The following is a 19,115-nucleotide window of genomic DNA, read 5'->3' on the forward strand; positions in this document are numbered from 1 at the left end:
AAAAGGTACAAAAAATATGGTTAAACACAATAATTGAAGTGTCCGTAACTGTACTAGAAAATTTATTATCTACAGGAGGTAGGGGTCAAACAATGAAGAAAAGCATTCTTCAGCATTTTGTTTGTTTTCAGCAAAGCTGTCATAAGCACCTCAGGTCAGTCTGCTTGTCATGCTGCATTCAGTGTCTTGTGGGATTTTGTGGTACTGCATTTTTGGAGAATTTCATTTTTTTTCAGGGCCTGCAGGGGAACCTAATTTTCAAGTCAAATCTCACCGCAGGACATCCATTTCAAAAGTTCCAAAAATAAGTACATCTATAACTAATGTGTTCAAAAGCGGAGGATGACTTCAGTCTTCTCTGCTAATTAAATGTTTTGCTTTTTATGGAATGTCTGTTTCCACATATGAGGATTAAAAAAAAAAAAAAGTTCATGGGGAAATGTTTTGTAACATGAAAGTATTACTGCAATTATTTCTATAGGCATATTTAGAGATGTATTTAACAACTGCCATTTGAAAGACAACTGTTCAGTTAACACAGTGTAGTACCATTACAGTCAAAAAAGTCAAGAGCTATCATGCTTTGAGTTACTTAAAAGTGTATCAATTACTATACTATTGGCCTTACAAAACATGAATTGTTTCGTGACTGTTTAGTCATTACCATTCCGCACAACAAGCATGAACTAATTTCATTACTACTGTAACCTGTAAATAATTTGCTTGCTTTTAGTCCCCCATATTATCTATTATCTACTCTTTGGGAATTTTAAGGTGACTATCTTCAAGGAGAAGGACACACAAGGAAAGAGATGCTAGGAACTCCCTAGAGAATTCTTCCTGAAGTGTTTTACAGACTGGGCTAAAGGTTAGAAAAGACCAACTGCAGAAAGTGACAGTAAAAAGTCGAGCGTAAACTCACAAAAAGACAGAGATGTCCATGAGTGGGTTTTCAACAGAATACTCTAAGCCTCCACACACCTGCTACCTAGTTTTGGAGGTATCTAAAGTCTCAAGGTAATTAAGCTTTCAACTCTAAAAGGCCCCTAGGTATCTGCAGGTTGGCTTCTGGGCACGTCCCAGTTGCCTCAGCCTTGAGAATGCTGAGCAGCTCTGAGCCTGTATCTGGCCCTGTCAGGGTTTGCAAACCACACACCTATCTTGACAGTCGCAGGCTGGCAGGCAGTGGCAGGGCACAGCTGCTAGTGCATGCTCTGCAAAAACATCACTGCTGATTTCCTTCCTAACAGACCCAGCAGGATGGCTGAAGGAGAAATGGGGCCAGTGCCCCTTTTAATTCAACAGAGCACTGTACCAGAAAGAGGTCAGATACAGGGCAGATCCACAGGTTTAGCATTCTGCCCACCTCTAACATAGCAGCTACAAATCACAAAAAGTTGCCAATTATTACACCAGAGAGCACGTACAAGCAGACACTGAAGTCTTCCTCTTGAAGCTGTCCCACCTTGTTTTTAAAAAAAGGAAGATTTACTGGCAGCAGGTGTAGAGGGAACAAAAAGTAATTTTAAAACTAATTTCTACATTTTACATATATTATTTTACATTAAATTGTTGCTGAATATGGGTCACTGTCCACAGTCATTCCACAACTCAGGTCCACCACACTAGACAAAGGGCATTAATAACTAAACAGTCATCCTCAGCTTGCTTTGTCTTCGACCCAAATTCTTTATTTGTAGAGAAAGGGGGAAGAGTTTCAATCCAGTGTAAAAGCATCCATTTCAATTTTATCCCTGGCCAACACCACTGCTGCAAATATATATCCAATAGCCATTACACTTTAAACTTCATTTTGCAATCATTCCCACTAGTAAGTCTTCCCTTTGAGAATATACAGAAAAAATTAAACAAAACTTTCCATGCAAATGTACACAAAAAAAAACCCATAAAAATGAGCACCAATAAGATATTATTCCAGGCCAAGAACATTAACAAAATTCTAATTCCACATTGGCTAAACTCTCTCCAGTCCTAACCCATTATTTGCCCAAAAAGCAAGGCAATTCAGGTCACTGTTTAGCGCGAGGTGCACTAAACACGCTAAAGTATTTAATAATAATGCAAGAGTGGAAATTCCCTAAAATATCTTGAGTCCACATAGATGGCAACAATTTTAAACAATCTAATTTCAAATAAATATGAGAGCTTATTTAGAGATCCTGAAGAATGTCTAGAACAAGGCAACAGGTATCTTACTATCAACATATGGTACAGAACATGACAGAAGTCCGTTGCAAACCAAATAGCAAGCTCTAAGAAGCCTCAAAAATCTGTCGGAAAGTTACATGACAGATCCCTGTGCCACAGATCACAGAGTTAAGTCTTGAGCTTATCGGGTCCAACCCCCTACTAAATCAGGGTCAGCTACAACAGGTTGCCCAGGACTGCATCCAGCTGGGTTTCAACCGTTTCAAATGATGGACACTTCACAACCTCCCTAGGTCACCTGTGCCAGCGTTTGACCACCCTCGCAGTAAAAAAGTCTCTGTGTGAGGGTTGTGTTCTGAGTGAATTTCATGTGTGTTTAACTTCAGTCCATAGTCTCTTGCTTTGTCACTGAGCATAGCTGAGAAGAGTCTGGCTCCCTCACCACCTTCAACCTCTCCCTCCAGGTATTTAGACACACAGATAAGATCCCCCTTGAGCCTTCTCTTCTCCAGGCTAAGCAGTCCAAGCTCTCTCAGCCTCTCCTCATATGAAGGATGCTCCAGTTCCTTAATAATCTCCAGTCTCTTAATCATAAATGTGACTTGTGGCATCCCAGCCGATTCCAGTAATTCCAGAATACAAGCTATTTCTCATACCTGCCTAGAAGAAATCCCAGAACTGTAAGGGGCATTGGTCAGCAGCAGAGAAAACTAAGATTTCAGCCCCTGAAGCACGAAACCAGGAATGGTAAAAATGTCTCTAAAGCAAACCAACTTATTGACATACACAGTTTCTTTTTTAAAGTAGAAATATTTTAAAATTTTAATCCTACCAGACATTGCAGTTTGGTGAAAAAAAGCTCTTCTTCCAGGAGCAGCAGTGTAGTTTTAAAAGATTTATGAAAAAGTAGTTTATGCTGAAAATATTCTGCAGACAGTGTATGCCGTCTATGCCTCCTTGAGCTGCACACAGCATGGTTAAGGAATTAAAAACAAAATATAAAAAAACCAATTACATCCTGAACAGTTAAAATGTCAGCTTCCTGGGAGGTAGGGAAAGGTTGGAAGAAGGCAGCAGTGCCAGGACCGCCATCCAAATCTCTGCTGTAGGTGAGAAATTCTTACAGAGCTTTCTGTAAGAACAAAGGAATAACTCATCTTTACTTGGCTTCTTGCTCTCTGTGTATAAATATCTGCACCAGAAATTACTCTCACTCAATAAGGATCTAAATAGTCCTCTTCATTCAGACCAGTTTCCTGGATCTACAGAAGAATCGGTTACGGATTCATTATTTATCAGGTAAGCACAAAGCCATCAGGTCATGTAAGATCTGTACCTGTGGACATGCTGGTAATGCAACAGGAGAGTGGGCTCAGTGCCAGTCTCCTTTAGGAAGATGCTGCCCATAAAAACTCCTTCCCTAGCAGAGAACTGCCCGGTAAGCCATTGTTCTCCCCTTCCCAGCTCAGCCACTGAACTCATACATACCTCTGCCGCTTGCTCTATACCATGTGTACACACACACACACACACATGCTCTCCCCCTCCAATGAAGTCTCACAGTATGAGATCTGAGAGACCTGTGAGACCTACATGGGAGGCATGCCAGGGAACCCGAAGAGACTCATGTGAGAGAATGAGGTTCAAAAACCAAACTGGAAAGAGCACATACATTGGCAAGACACATCGGAGAAAGCATGCACAGTACACAGTAGAAGGTGTGTTTTGGGGGAAAAGCAGGAAGAGAAAAATAATGAGGAAAAAAAAGCAGCAGAATGTGCCAAAAATAACTTCTTTCTAACTTAATGATCTTTAATCCTACATTCCTATGAACTAGCTTAAAAATACCCTGGAAACAAGTTCTCAGCTTCATCAGAATAATTTAAAAGTTTATGTCACATTCATCAGCAGACCCAATTCTTTAGAAGCCAAGCATTATGCTTGTAAAAATACCGAGTTGTTTGGGGTTTTTTAATATTTGTGTGAGAAAAATTAGTAAGATATACCAATTGTGACAGAATTGCATTAAATCTCTGCCTACATCTATAAATTCTTGAGTAACTCTGGAACCCTTTTCCTATGTAACTTTCCATAAGACAAGTTACCATAAAGGCCTCTGACTGCTTTGAGTATTTTACGTCAGAAACTAGAACTAGTTCAGGCAGGGTAGCACGAGTATCTTCACTGGTAAGGAATAAGGTAGATGAACCCATGCTAAAACAGCTGTTGAAATTAATTTGCTTCCATTACCCAGCCTCACGGGGGCACTGAACTAGCACCAAACCTCACAGAAAACATTACAGTTTTCAGCATAGACACAACCATATCCCTTGGAGATTTTGCATAGAAGGAATTTTGCAAACATGAGACAACATTTACAGAGTCTGAGATAAATGTGAAGCAGACACAAAAGTATCATTTTCAATATCAAGAAGAAACCGATTTTACTAAAAAGCCTACCAATTTTATTGAAGATTTGCAGAAGAAAGGTTCTTCCCAGTCTGTGCCTCCTTTTTCCTTAGTCTTGTAAATGCAGCAGTTTTCTAACTCTGACAAGACTTCAGAATTTGTACATTTGTGACAGAATTAATCCTATTATCTGCTTCATCACTTGAGAACTAAGATGATAAAACCATGTTATTCAGAACTGTTAAATTCCAAAAACCCCTTTCAACTGTTAAATAGCTTTTCAAATTCAGGTATCTACGAACTCCTCTCTAAACACATTAGCCATAGCTATTCAAAATTTATCTCCAGATAAGCGTTTATATCAAAACATGCGAGAGTCACTGTGAGAATCTTTATTCTATTAGATTTGAAAGATTCCCTTAGTCACAGCCCTGAATTATACACGCTTGTATTTACAAGGCTGTCATCCACTATCTCCTGGTAGTTCAAACACAATTATTTTTTTTCTTAAAAGCAAAAGCTTCCAGAAACAGAAGATACATAAATTTCATAGAACAGAATGGAAGAAAACTGACTGAAACCCAGTTTGCACCTGGGTTTTCTAATGTTGATACCCCAACACATCCTCATGCTACTAACTACTCACATCAGTATGTCAGTGGATTCCTCTATCATACTGGAATATGCTCAATCAGTAATGATTTACTCCCTCATGCTGGTTCATCATGTGCTCTGACTCACTTCTGAGCAAATAAACATCCCTGCATTTAATGAGCCCACCATGGCAACTCACTGCTACATAGTGCAGCGTAATGCAAAATTTTAATCTCTGTAACTTACACAGAAATGGAATTTACAAAAGTCAAAGCTGTTTAATGAATATCATTATGTAGCAATGGATGCCGACAAGTCGAAAATATTTCTGTGACTACTTTCATCAAGAATTACTTCTTACTGACACAGAAACTAAGTAGACAACTCACACAATTAAAAATGAGTAACGCTATACTAGATATAATGTGTTGTCAGCAATTAAACAAATTTTCATATATATGAACTACATACATAGGCTAGATATCTATGTAACTATGTATGGATACATAGATATTCTACAAAGAACTATATTTTCTCTGTAAAGTATATTATAGTAGAAAGAAAAATTTTCAGATTCTCTCAAGATGCAAGAAGAAAGCAGAACACTAACTGAACATCTTCCAAAGTTGCATTACTGGGGTTTTTTGAGTCCTTGCATATTCAACGATACAATTAGTACAGATTAATATTTAAGGTTCGTGACAGCATGCTGCTTCTCTAGCTGCAATGCAAATGAAGACAATCCCTGCCCTAAAGGGATTGAAGGATAGATTTCTAAAATTACAGTAGTGCCTACAGATACAGATTTGAAAATCTGGCCTACTTCTCCAGGACTCAAAACCAGCATATCTGGAAAAAAACTGAATAAGGATATGAGTTTTTCAAAGGACTCTGGTCTTGAGCTTTTTGGAGTCTTGGCAAATCCATCCTCAAATCACTTTTCAGCAGTGTTCACGTGACACCTGCATATAATAAAGCAGGCTTACTATGAACAACACAGAATACAGAAGCATGCTAACAAAAACTTACTCTCCTCAGGGCTCACTAAATTCAACATCACTTAACTCTAGGTGATCCCACTTATCAGTTCGCTCGATGTGCATTATCCTGTTCCATCATCAAACACTGTCAAAAAGAGAGATGACAGCATGACATGAAAGGTGATGGGCACTCACTTTATTAGAACAGTTTTGGAAGACAGTTTCACTTTTTGACTTAACCACACTGAAACCAACTGAAGTTAGCTCAAGTTTATCTGCATAAGGTGAGGGAAAAAGGAAACTCCTCTAGGAGTTAGTTCAAAACCATAAGTCCTAAGTCAGAACGACTCAAAACATGACAACACGGTCTGTTAGACTGGGCTTGAAATTGCTACCTTTTTGGGAAGATCCTTTCTGTCAAAAAAAACCCTTCACCCTAGCAACATTAAGTTGCTAAGAATAAAATGCATTTACAGCATCTTATGCTGCCGTGCAAAAGTCTCAAAACAGGCAGAACCCAAATAAAGTCGTGGTTTAAGCCCGGCCGGCAGCCAAGTACCACGCAGCCGCTTGCTCACTCCCCCACACCCAGAGGGATGGGGAGGAGAATCGGAAAGGTATGTAAAACTCAGGGGTTGAGAGAAGAACAATTTAATAGGTAAAGCAAAAGCCACGCACACATGCAAAGCAAAGCAAGGAATTCATTCACCGCTTCCCATGGGCAGGCAGGTGCTCAGCCATCCCCAGGACAGCAGGGCTCTGTCACACATAACGGTTACCTGGGAAGACACACGCCATAATGCCAAATGTCCCCACCTTCCTTCTTCTTCCCTCAGTTTGTATACTCAGCATGACATCATATGGTATGGAATACCTCTTTGACTAGCTTGGGTCAGCTGTCCTGGCTGTGTCCCCCCCCAATTTCCTGCGCCCCCCCAGCCCTCTGGCTGGCAGGGCCCAAGGAACTGAAAAGTCCTTGATTTAGTATAAACATCACCCAGCAACATCTAAAACCATCAGTGTCCTATCAACACTGTTCTCACATCAGAGCCAAAATACAGCACTGTACTAACTACTAAGAAGAAAATTAACTCTACCCCAGCTGAAACCAGGACAAGTAGATATCAGAAGAAAAAAGAGCATTCTTTCTAATCACAATACCTTTTTGACTTCCTTAATTTATTCTGTCCTATTTAACTTGTCTTACATCTATTTTCTGTTGTCATTGGACAGAAACAGCACCTAATATACATCAGTAAAACCAGGAAAAAACCTGACTAGCTAGCTCGGTGGAAGATGGAATTTGTGTGGGACCAGATCAAATTCATGTAAAAATCAGCAAAGTATTTCCACAAGAAAGGGTGAAATGTAAAAGTAAAATAAAATCAAGAAAGCACAGACCCACCCTTCATTTGTATATTTTTGCTAATGTTCCTAAACATGGCGAATGCTTAAATTTTTTTGAGGGATAAATGCCCTTCAGCATGAAGCAACACACCATTTGATTCATGGAGAAACGATCACTCTTCTTAAATTTAACAGAAGTGTGATGATGACTTTTTTTTGTTTGTTTTTTTAATTTGGCTAACACAACAAAGTATCGGTTATCCATCACCTTGTAACATGATGTATCAGAAGGATAACCAAGTTACATGGGAGAATTCTGCTCCTCACTCTTCTAGGAACAGCTGCTGCTGAAAAAGCTCCAGATTATGTTTTAGAATTGGAAAAATCATTCAGTCATGGTCTTTGAGCAGCATCAATATACCATTTAGGTTCAGTATGCAGAGTTAAATCTGCTTCAAGAGCTTTTCCAAGGGTTGCCATCACAGTATTACTCTGGGAAAAAGATGACAGTGAAGAATAAAAACTTCTGCATTTATAGCTCTTGCATCAACTCACTACTTGGTAAAATGAAAAAATAAATACCCTAAAAACTTCAATTTTTAATTCTTTCAACTACTTGGTGAAGTTTTCTATGAATCATGCACTATTTAATGAGATTTTGTAGAAGGATATAACCATGATATTTACATTATTCTATACCCTGAAAAGCACCTAGAGGTTATGCACCGATAGGACAGTCCAGCAGACTTCACCGCCCTAACATAATTTCTCAAGAAACTGAAAGCTTTTGGAAATGCTTGACAGGTGCTTTCATTAAAATTAGTACTTGAATATGCCTACACGTGCAGAGCTTATTCCTTTCTATACAGTTATCTAGATGATTAAACTACACCCACAACTGCAGTATCCTTTGTTCTCCCTTCACAACTCTAAGCAATTAGACAAATTCAAAAAAACATCAAAATGTGTCAAAATGAATTCTACTGGTCATTGAGGGAGTAAAAAACTTTCCTTTTAGACTATTTCTCCATATTAACTTCATGTTTATTATGGAGTTCATGTTCAAGCACCTTGACTACCAACTGTGCCTTCTGCCCTGCTCCCTCGTTTTTCTGACTATTGAGTTTTCCTGTGTTGCTTTGTCAGTTCATCATCAACTAAATGCAAATACCTTTAGAGGTGCAAGGTCTTAAAAACTTCACAATAATGCTCACCAATATGCATAATAAAATTTTATTTCCTATAATTATTATGTAATACTTCAGCTAAGTTCACATATCACAAACTACACTGAAATCAATGTGAAGTCAGGCACCTACACCATAATTAGTTACATCTGGGACTCATGGGCTGGGATATTTAAAGCAGCAACCCAAGAATAGTAACTCCAAAATAATCATCTACGAAAGAGTTAACCCCGTGTGCTTTGAAGTCACAGGAAAGTTTCTTATCAGCTTCACTGTTTGTTAGACTGGTTTGTTCTTTAGGCCCAGGGTCTGTTTTTAGTCCTTTTCCTCTGTTCCTCTTCTCTACTCTTCACTCTGCACAGACTGACATCTGCTACCTCCTCATGCTTCATAAAACACCATGAAGAACAGAATGACTTGAAACACCAAACAACAAGATAAAGTTTGAAAAGCAAAACTTCCCAACACTTACAGTGTTCAAACCCCAGCCTTATTCTCAAAGAGTCCTCAGGAATATAAAAATCAAACATCTTAGTCTAATGGGTGCTCTGACTCCAAAATAAGGAATGTTAAAAGATCAGGTATGCTCCCAAAAATGCTGAGTATATTGCAGTGGAAAGCTAGAATACAGACATTTCATCATTTGCTGTAACTTCAGGAGGCAGGGAAGGGGAAGAAAACCCCCACCAAACCCAAAACACTTCACTGAACTTTAAAATAAAATAAAAAGAAGGCAGTGTTTTTGACATTTTATGAAGAGAACGCTTTCAAGAGTATTCTGGATATAGAATGCAGCAAGTTAGCTATCACAAAAGAATACCAGCACCTAGCAACACTTTTTAATAATATTATTCCAAAATGTATTTATCACACCTTCAAACATCGAAGAACAATGTTTAGATATACTGTCCTAAAAACACCTCATATATTAGGCAGCACCCAAAAATTATCAAAAAGCTATATTATGGTTTAGCTACTGGACAGTTCAATTTCTGGCTGTTATTTATTGACCAACTAGTGACAGAAGAGTTACAAAGTACAATTACGTGATAACTGACTGGTTTTTAGTAGTTAAAACATATATATCAACTGACAAAAGCAAATGTCTATTTACATACATATATGTTACTTATCAAATATAATATTGTTGTTATATTGCATATTAATAATATCACAGATAGAAGCCATTCTTTCAAGGCCAGAGAGCAGTTTTATAGGTTATTAACTGTTATATTTGCCTTCCAAATTCTAAATGCCAAAGACCAGCCTAATCAAGCTGAAACAACTCTACAGAGCCCTAAGATTTGGTTACCTAAGTTAAGCACACATCACAGCAGTACGCTTGCTTGCAGCAAATCTCTCACTCATCCCTACTTACCATGCTTTGGTTCACCTCACAGAAAGGTCTTCAAAATCACTGATTAGCTAAAGCTAATGCCAAGTCTTTAATTTGACATAAATCAAGCCTTCAAAAGGTGAGATCAGCCAACCAGCGTCCTTGGCCTGCCAGCAGCCAAGGGGCAGCTATCTGGCTCAGCTGGCCTGGCAAGGCAGTGCATGTTTCCCAGATGCACAGACCAGCCTGTCAGAGAGAGTCCCTTCCAGCCCTCTGAATAACTAGGTGAACAGCACAAAAGGCATCTTGACTGGCTGCCTTTGTGACAGGTATTTTAACTGGTTGGTTGGGCCAAGCAGCACACACAGCCTTCCCAGATAAATCGTTCTCGTCTCACTCACCAGCAAGAGGTGTGTGCTGCATGTGTGTACACTTGTACATGTATGAGTAGCACAGTGGTGGTGAGTGGGGTTGCTGGAGCTAGGAAGTATTGGCATGTGTATGTTGATATTCCAGTAAGAAGGAGAACTGTCATAATAAAATGGAAGTCTTCCATGGATGACTTAGTCACTGAAGGTATATTTCCCTCATGCAAATGTTTTATGCTTAAATATTTAGTAGTGTTTTAGGATCCAGACACTAAGAATCAGCTTTACATAGCTGTCTGTGCTGACAAATATCCCTAACTTACAACTGGGCAGGAATACCAGTCAAAAACAAGAGGTTTACACTCTTAGTCTTGTTACCTGAGCACCAGAAGTCAATGTATAAGATCATTCACAGAGCTGCAATGACTCAATCAATAATGCCGCAGAACAAGCCACAGAACATAAATTCCAACTAGAAACAACCAAAAGCAAAATGCAAATACTGACACCGTGAGTGAACAGAGCTCCATCCAGCATGAGCCTAAAGAAGTCTGGGAATGGCTTTACATTGTTTTTAGGCTTCTACCTGCTGGGGCACATTTATCACTGAAAGCAACTTCTCCTGAAGTATGGCTCATCTAATTTGCAGTCACTGCCTGTAGCACCTTTCTCCCCGTCCTACACCACACCAGGGTCATTCTGGGAGTTTGTTACTGCTGGAGCATAGCATTTACTAGCTATGCCCAAATACTACAGTTACATCACCTATAAAACGCATATAGAAAGGCACAGAAAAGTTAAAATGGTTCTTCACAATTATTATAGTATGATAATTCCCCAAGACAGAACAAGGCCTTTCTTCCATGCCAACATTTAACAATTTCAGTAGAAACAGTCCCTACAGAAAAAAAAAAATAAATTCCACTACTCAAACAAGCTTTTGTAATGCTATAATTGTCTAGTTTTTATAAGGCATACAGTAAAGCTACCCAGATGTAATTAAGGGAATCTAAAAATTATTGTATCAGACAGAACTGCATCTGCCCCAAAGGACACAGTTTTAGGGTATCAGCTTTTAAGTCAGCACAGTTACAGCAGTGCATAAGCCAAGTGTAACCCAGTTCAAAGGACAAGGCCAGGAAACAGGCTGCCGTGATGGAATGAGCAGGACAAGAACCTGCATGCATGTCACTGACAGCATCTTGTTTGCTTGGGGCAGGGGGTGGGGGGGGGTGGGGGAGGCGTTCTGAGGGACATTTGTTCATGGATAATTTAAATACCCCAACTAGTGCAGTCTGATTGTTTTTTATATAATGCCCTGCTTACAAATGTCTCTCCCTCATCATCTCTCTCACATACGGACACGCTTTTGCAATGGATGTTTTAAAGTGTTTCTATCAGAGTAAATATAACAGATACTGAATGGCACTGAGTAAAGTTTGTCAGTGTAGATACAATGAGATGCATATTAGCAGGCTACACAAATGCAAAAATCATAACAAATTCAACAAGTTTTAGTTATTTCAGAATGTACGCAGCATAGAGCATCAGAAATTTCCAAAGACACATTATTTGCAACTGTGTTATTTTATTGTATACAGAAGCTGGGAATAATTAGAACCATTTAGGTTGGAAAAGACCCTAAAGATCATAGAGTCCAACCATTAATCAACTAAATGTAGCTATTACTCTGATTTCTGATATGGAATTACTGTATTTAGTGCTTCTACAGCAAATAATTATTTCATTTACTATTTCAAAAGCATCACAGATTTTTTGCTGAATGAGCAATGACAAAGTTGACAATTTCCCCTTCTTTCCCCTTCTAAATGCTACAGTTTGGGTTGTAAATATTGTGCACCTTTATCTTGTATTACAAGTACACGATAAATTAGCTTGCTTGACTTACTGAGCAATCTTAATTATGCTGTACAGGTCTGAACAAAGGGAGGCTTGAGCTGATATAACACCTGAAAAAGCTCTCATATTGTATGCTATGGTAATATATAGTTTTCATGTACTAGTATACTAAGTATAAAAAGAGAAAATCAGGTATACATTTATATTGACTCCTTCCTACAAAATAATAATCAATACATTTCAATAGAAGTTTGTTCTAAACAGATAGGACTTTTATCTAAATAAAATACATTTTTAAAAACTACATCTTAAGTTTCTTGTCCCAAATAAGTAATACTTCATAAACAACATTCACAAAGCTAGCGGGCAGATATTTAGCTTGGTAGAGCAGCATAGCATTAGAGAACTCAATAGATCTTTAGATAGTTCAACCACTTAAGAATCTAAAGTCAGCATTTCAAAGACATGCGTGGCTACTTCTCCTATCTAAAGGAACCAGGGTTGTTCTGATCCTTTTAAACAGGTAACAGTTACATTGTATGACACTATATATATAAACTTTTCACACAAACAGGCCATTGCAATGCCAAGAAGTCAAAATTGTATCTTACCAAGACTGAACTCCAGCTTTGGCTCATTTGCAATTCTCTGAATACCTTTTAAGGTTAAGAAAAAGAAAAAATATTAGAAATAATATCTTAAAAAAATGTATTTTCAATACATAGTAAAACTTTCACTGGTGTAATTCATACCTCTAGCTACCTGCCATTGCCACTGGAATAACATTTTATGTTACAAACCTAGAGTGAAAGAGACCTTTGCATGAAACTCTTGCCTGAAAACAAAGAGTACTTTTGAAGAAGACTTCTTTCTTGTTAATAGAAACATTCTGTTGCTGGGGAAGGAAACTAAGGGGGGAAAAAACCACCCCAATTTTTCATGTATGAGTACTCATAAGATTTTCACAACACCTAACTATTATCTGTTGGAAAAATATTAAATCTAATAACACATTTTTAAGTAGGTATGTCATCACATTAAAATAGAAACAAAAAACTGTTCTATGAAACTACATAAATCAGGTTAATACAGTAAAATATATCACCATATTATTGACCTACATATAAATTGTAATGTGACAAACCAACTTCTTTTTATTGGAAAACAGCCCATGAATTCCTTTTCTCATATACCAATGACAATAAGAACATTTTAATTCTTTCCATTACGGAATTATGTTCTAGTGCATATTTTACTGCAAAGGACAGTATTTTCTTATTGTACTAGGATAAAGGAGTGAACCACAGAGCTGCAACAAGAGAATCATAGGAAGGATAGTTAAATAATACTGAGTTGTTCACTTGCAGAAAGCAATTGCATCACAACTACAGTATCAATGAACCTTAGTGAAATTAGACAGTCTTTTTTAGACATTTACGCATTGTTTTCAGTGAATGGTATTAAGTATTTGCCAGGATTAAAGAAATTAGTCAGATGGGAAGGACCAAGTTAGTATATGAACAGAAATGCAAGATTTTTTAAATTAATAATAATAATAATAAACCATGAAAATTTATAGCTGTTGTGGTCCACAAAAACCTGATGTTGCTGAATAGGTCTAGTTTCACACTGTTCTCATTACTGTAGCTAACCATTCAAATCTGTGCAAGGAAAATTACAGCTGCAGAGCTCAGAAAGGCCTTGGTCAGTAAGACATAAATAAGTTGTGGGGTTTTTTTAGTGAAGTTATAAGAAATGTCCAGGTTGAATTCTGCCACTAGCAGAGATGGCATATTGATCTGGAACACCTTTATGTATATGCTGGATACAGACTGGATTAAGTAACTGGGCACCTGAAATACAGTGCCCAAACTCCAGCGCACTAAACATGACTCAACATAGAGCTGCGTTGCTTTCAAATCCCCAGAGTGCTTCTATATCACAATGAACAAACTTGTGATACTAATTTAAGTATCACTTAAGCTTTATGCATTTATCAAAGTTATTAAACTATATTTTAAACAGTAGTCTATATAGGACATAAAAGAGGAAAATAATTTTTTCCAACTATATGATTTCTAAGTCTTATGAAGAAAATATCAGAGACAAAAAGTCAGAAACACAGTAATCACACATTTGTTCCCCTGAAGTTTATCTGTATAAATCAAAATAGGTATCAGGTAATGATATTTAAAGACAATTTTAATCAGTTTACTTCCTTTACAACTGCCCTTTCTCAAGCAACAAGGCAAACAGCATTATGTACCGTTTGTGACTCCATCTGTACTGCTACAGAGTGTAGGCCATCTTTATTGTATCTCCCAACAAAATGAGTATATGCACTTACTTGTAAACTGTGGCTCTCCTAGACTGTCTACTTGGGATGAAGGAAGAAACTGCCGTGCTTCATCTGATGATCTCTCCTCTCTGATTTCCATGATCAGCCTCCGGAGCTGCTGAATTTTATTCTGCAAACCTTCAGAGTTTGCTTCTCCCAGTGCCACAACCCAAAACTGACAATCTGGCTTTGATGCAGCTTCAAGGTAAAGATCTGGTTCTCCACCCTGAAACTCTGCGCTCAGAAAACACAAACACAGTTTTTAGCAACTCAGGTTCAAAAGGGACATTACAAAAATACTGATGTCACATACAATTAACACCACCACTCTCACATTTTATTTTTTTTTTTCATGGTCACAAAACCATGCAACCCATCCACCTCTTGAATCAAAACCCCAGTTCTTTCATACTCAGGTCAGTACAAAGTCTATCCACAGAGTGGTTCCAAAAGCAATTAACATATTGCTAAACTAGGTGGCAGAATCAAACTGAAATGGGAAATCCTTGTTCAGCACACATTCTGCAGCCTAGCAGGAGCTATCAGAGCTGCTAACTTGGACAAGAATTTGATTTAGCAGGGGCAGCAGACATGGTTCTGATGGATTGTGGGATTCACCAGAAGGGCTGTGTCACTAATTTCTTCTATTAGAGCTCTCCTTTATGCTCATCCTCTCATTCATCCTTGCCAGAATACTGCTCACCAACACATACAGATAATTTAGCATGACATAGCTCCTCTGTGAAGACTCAACAGGTTGTATGAGGGAGCTTCTGACCTCATTACTATCCACATGTCATTTGCTGTTCTGCCTGAAGTCTAATTGTTAAATGATCACATTTTCTAAGAACAAAAGGAAAAAAAAAGGAGGAAAAGAAAAAGCTGAAGCTCCCAAGGAATCCAGCTAAGTAGCAAGGCTCAGCTATTTGATTCAGATTAGCACAGGAAGAAAAAAACCCACATCTTAGGCATTTAAAATTCTGCAGTATAGATGGCTTCACAGAGTCACAAATTTAACGTGACGTTTAGTGCAACACACACTGAGAACAACAAACTGTGAAAGAAAGAAAAATCAATGCTTCTTTAAAAGAAGTTACCAACTGATTTAGAAACATAAAACTCTATATACCTGTGCTATTGTATTAGTAAGGACTGAAGTATTTGACTGGACATCAAAATAGTTTTGACCTAAATAAGCCATAGATCATACTCCTGGATAAAACAGAACAATTAAATGTTTTCATCCTTAGTTTGAAAAACCCAAACAACAGAAAAGTTTTTCAATACAAGGTGAACTTAAATTCCCTTTTACTAACTTCAGTACCTAACCTTGGGCACGCACTTACATGTTATTCTAAACCCATTTGCACTTCATAAACTGAGCATCTGCCACTTACGATTAACTCTGCTTTTATTGTTGCGGGGGGGGACAAAACATGCAAACCTCAAGTCTGGAAGCCTCTTAAAACTGTACTGGCACAAATCCCTGTAGAGGTGGGACAGGTTTTTTGTCTGGGGGTGGAACTATGGAAATCTAACTGTGTGGCTGCAGCTGCTGCTAAGAAAGCTGGATAAGATTTCACATACCAGTTGGACTAGAGAATTCATGAGGAAAGACTGGAAAGAAGAGCAGAAAGTAGGGGAATGTTTTTCTGGCTCCACAGGCAATTTAAGAAGTACTAATAAGGATTCAAACTCTTGCCTCTAGCCCTGGCTCAATCAGAAAACAAGGTGTTCAGTTCTTGAGACAAGAATATCCAAAATCTGGAGGGAGCTGAAGATGTTCATCAGATCCTTCTTTACACACAAAATATGTACTTGAGTGACCAAACCTGAACGAGCTGAGCTTTACTGTTCGTTCACCTGTAAGCTCTCACGTGATTTGCTACTGCATCTGAGCCATGAGGGCAGTAACCTTCAAAAAGACTGGTAATTAGAAGAGCTGATAACTTTTCTGCCACTCTGGTAAAGTCTGAAACAGCATAGTGATCTACTCCCCTCTGTCACTGATCTCAGATATTCAGAAGTTTGGTTTTATTTTGTAGTATTTTAGAGCTACCAGTGGAAAAAGGAAAGGGAAAAAAAAAAGAAATAAAAAAAAAAAAGAAGAGGTGCATATTAAACCAGCATTAAGACCAGCATTCATTCTAATAAAATTTAAAAAAATATTTACAGGCATGCAAAACACCTGCTTATACCATTCAGCCTTTAAAACCACAGCTAATTTTAATAACAGCAGTTTGGCTATCCAAGATACCATAGCTAAGGAAAGACTGTCAGACAAACAAGACAATACTTAACCACCAAAATACAAATATATGAAAGTGTTCTTTTCTTCTTCCTCCTTTTTTTTAAATAGGAACAGTAATCTCGTCTTGAAATATCCTACCGCTAGCTAGAGAAAAAACATCTGCTTTGGGAGGAAATCAATGGCTTGCAATTGAAATCATGCTATTTATATTTACCTCTTAGCTGTGGAAATCAGACTGGCATGCACAAAAGGCACACTGAATCACCCTTAAATGCATGGAACCAAAAATGTATAGTGAAATGCAGCAGGAGTGGGCATAATTCACTGTATTCTGATCTAACAGGTGCCAATTTTGAGATCTGGAAGTTCATTCTGACCTATCACTTCAAAACACTACAGTCTGCTATATTTAGATCTTTGGAGTACTCTGACAGCTAAGTTAAATCCTGAGAGTCATACAAGGATACCTGAAAAATATTCATCACTGCAAAAGTAGAAAGCTTTGTTATGCAAATTCAATGGTTAGTAAGTTAAGTATTTCCCATACTGTTTCAATGCATGTAACATTTATGTACAACAAGTTTAGATAATAGAAGAAACACAAACAATGTCCAAAATGCACATTGCTAAAATGTCTGTTGCCATAAAGAAGCACATAGGTTTATTCATGTAATAAAGATCATAATCTCTGCTCTTCCAAGGCTATTTATTTTAGATCAGCTGCATACAGTAAACCCTAACAAGCTCAGACACTGAATTCCAAGTTTCAGTAAGGAAACAAAACTTAGCTGAAATGAGTTTTTCTGAAAATAAAACTCCCAGACCCAGAAATGTAACCAAGGCCTTAAATGAGTGGTGGACATATCAGCAGAATTAGATTTGTATTGAAACATCCTGAACACAGGAGTATTTCATGGGTGGACAAAAGCACTTTTTAGTTTGCAGTTAAGGAGTTAGTGTAGAAAATACAAGTACACAAGCATCCTCTGTTATGCAGTTTTTGCTGACATGAGTTACCACAATTTATTTTTGGAAAAAAATCCCTACCTTTTGAGAACATTTACTATTGACTTCAACAAGAGCAGTTCTTTATCTGGTATGCACTCCTAGTTTTACCATTATGATGTATTTTTTGAATAAGAGAACACGTAAGATTTAAGAACGTACAACACTAAAAAATTTTCTATCTGCATGGGAATAAGCAATAGCAGAACAGAAACCTTAGTGCTGGACATCCCTGGTGGGGTTTTGAGTTCAGTGGCATAAACCCAGGGAAGACATTCACACAGTTGAACACAATGGTTTTCTTTGCAAAACAAACATTCAACTTACTAGCTCTAAATTCAAAGCAAAATGGTATATAGTCCTATCTTTATCTCTTTCTCTTCTGGAACTGAAGAAGGTCTACATAGCTACAAGAACCAACATAGGACCTTTCGATAGCTTGCATAAACACGCACAAAAAACCCCACCAAAACAGAAAGGGAAAGATTGTGACTGTTATCAGGCACTGGGATATTAAGGTAACCTAAAGTTACCTGATAGTGTTTGTCCTGACAGTAGATTTGTAGATATCCAATTAAAATCACTATCTAAATCAACATTTTACAAAGCTTTGTCCTCAGCTTTTCCTAAGATAACTAGTTTATTTCCTGGAACCTAGCAGAGTGCTTAAAAGCAGGAGTACTGCTACTGTACTACTTAGAATCACAGAATCATTTAGACTGGAAAAGACCTTTAAGATGATGAAGTCCAACTGTTAACCCTGGAATGCCTATTTAAGTTATTACAAGAAGCAAATCTAAAAACTTACGAAATCAGACATACTCTTCATATTTGCCATTAAACACTAGTCTGAAATTGCAATAAATAACCTGCTATCAAAATGATTCTTCTCATTTCTCTACACTGTTAGTTCAGTTACGAACTGTTCAATTGATAACAAATTAATGGCCACAGCTACTAGCATCAGTGGGGTGTGGGGAGGGCAAATATTAATAATTTTAATGCACAAATTGGTCTCTAAATGTTAGCACTGACATTTGGATAATGCAACTGGCACTTGGATAATGGTGCAAAAGCAAGCCAACACGGAGGCACCACTGGTGAAATCTGGGGGAACAGGTTCTGTAGCAGAGCATGCTGTGTTGCTCTAGAGCAGGGGCATGTAGCGCTTGGGACTGTATCAACTCACACCCACTTGGCCAGTAGCGTTGCTATACACACATTCTGAAGGCAAGTTTTGTGGTCTAGAAGCTGCCCCACTTTTACAATGT

General features: G+C 37.9%; 1 protein-coding gene across 3 annotated transcripts in view; it reads right to left on the reverse strand.

Moving 5' to 3' along the window:
• The window catches only part of INPP4B (inositol polyphosphate-4-phosphatase type II B), a 345,506-nt gene that overhangs the window by 198,280 nt on the left and 128,111 nt on the right, over positions 1 to 19,115 (reverse strand). For all 3 annotated transcript variants that reach the window (XM_013303957.3, XM_055797014.1, XM_055797015.1), the window contains 2 exons: positions 14,598 to 14,822; positions 12,862 to 12,906 (listed from right to left, as the gene is read on the reverse strand). In XM_013303957.3, the coding sequence (XP_013159411.3) occupies positions 12,862 to 12,906; positions 14,598 to 14,822 (270 nt within the window). The remainder of the gene's footprint in view (positions 1 to 12,861; positions 12,907 to 14,597; positions 14,823 to 19,115) is intronic.

The sequence above is a fragment of the Falco peregrinus genome, chromosome 2 (genome assembly GCF_023634155.1).
Source record: "Falco peregrinus isolate bFalPer1 chromosome 2, bFalPer1.pri, whole genome shotgun sequence".
NCBI lineage: Eukaryota > Metazoa > Chordata > Aves > Falconiformes > Falconidae > Falco > Falco peregrinus.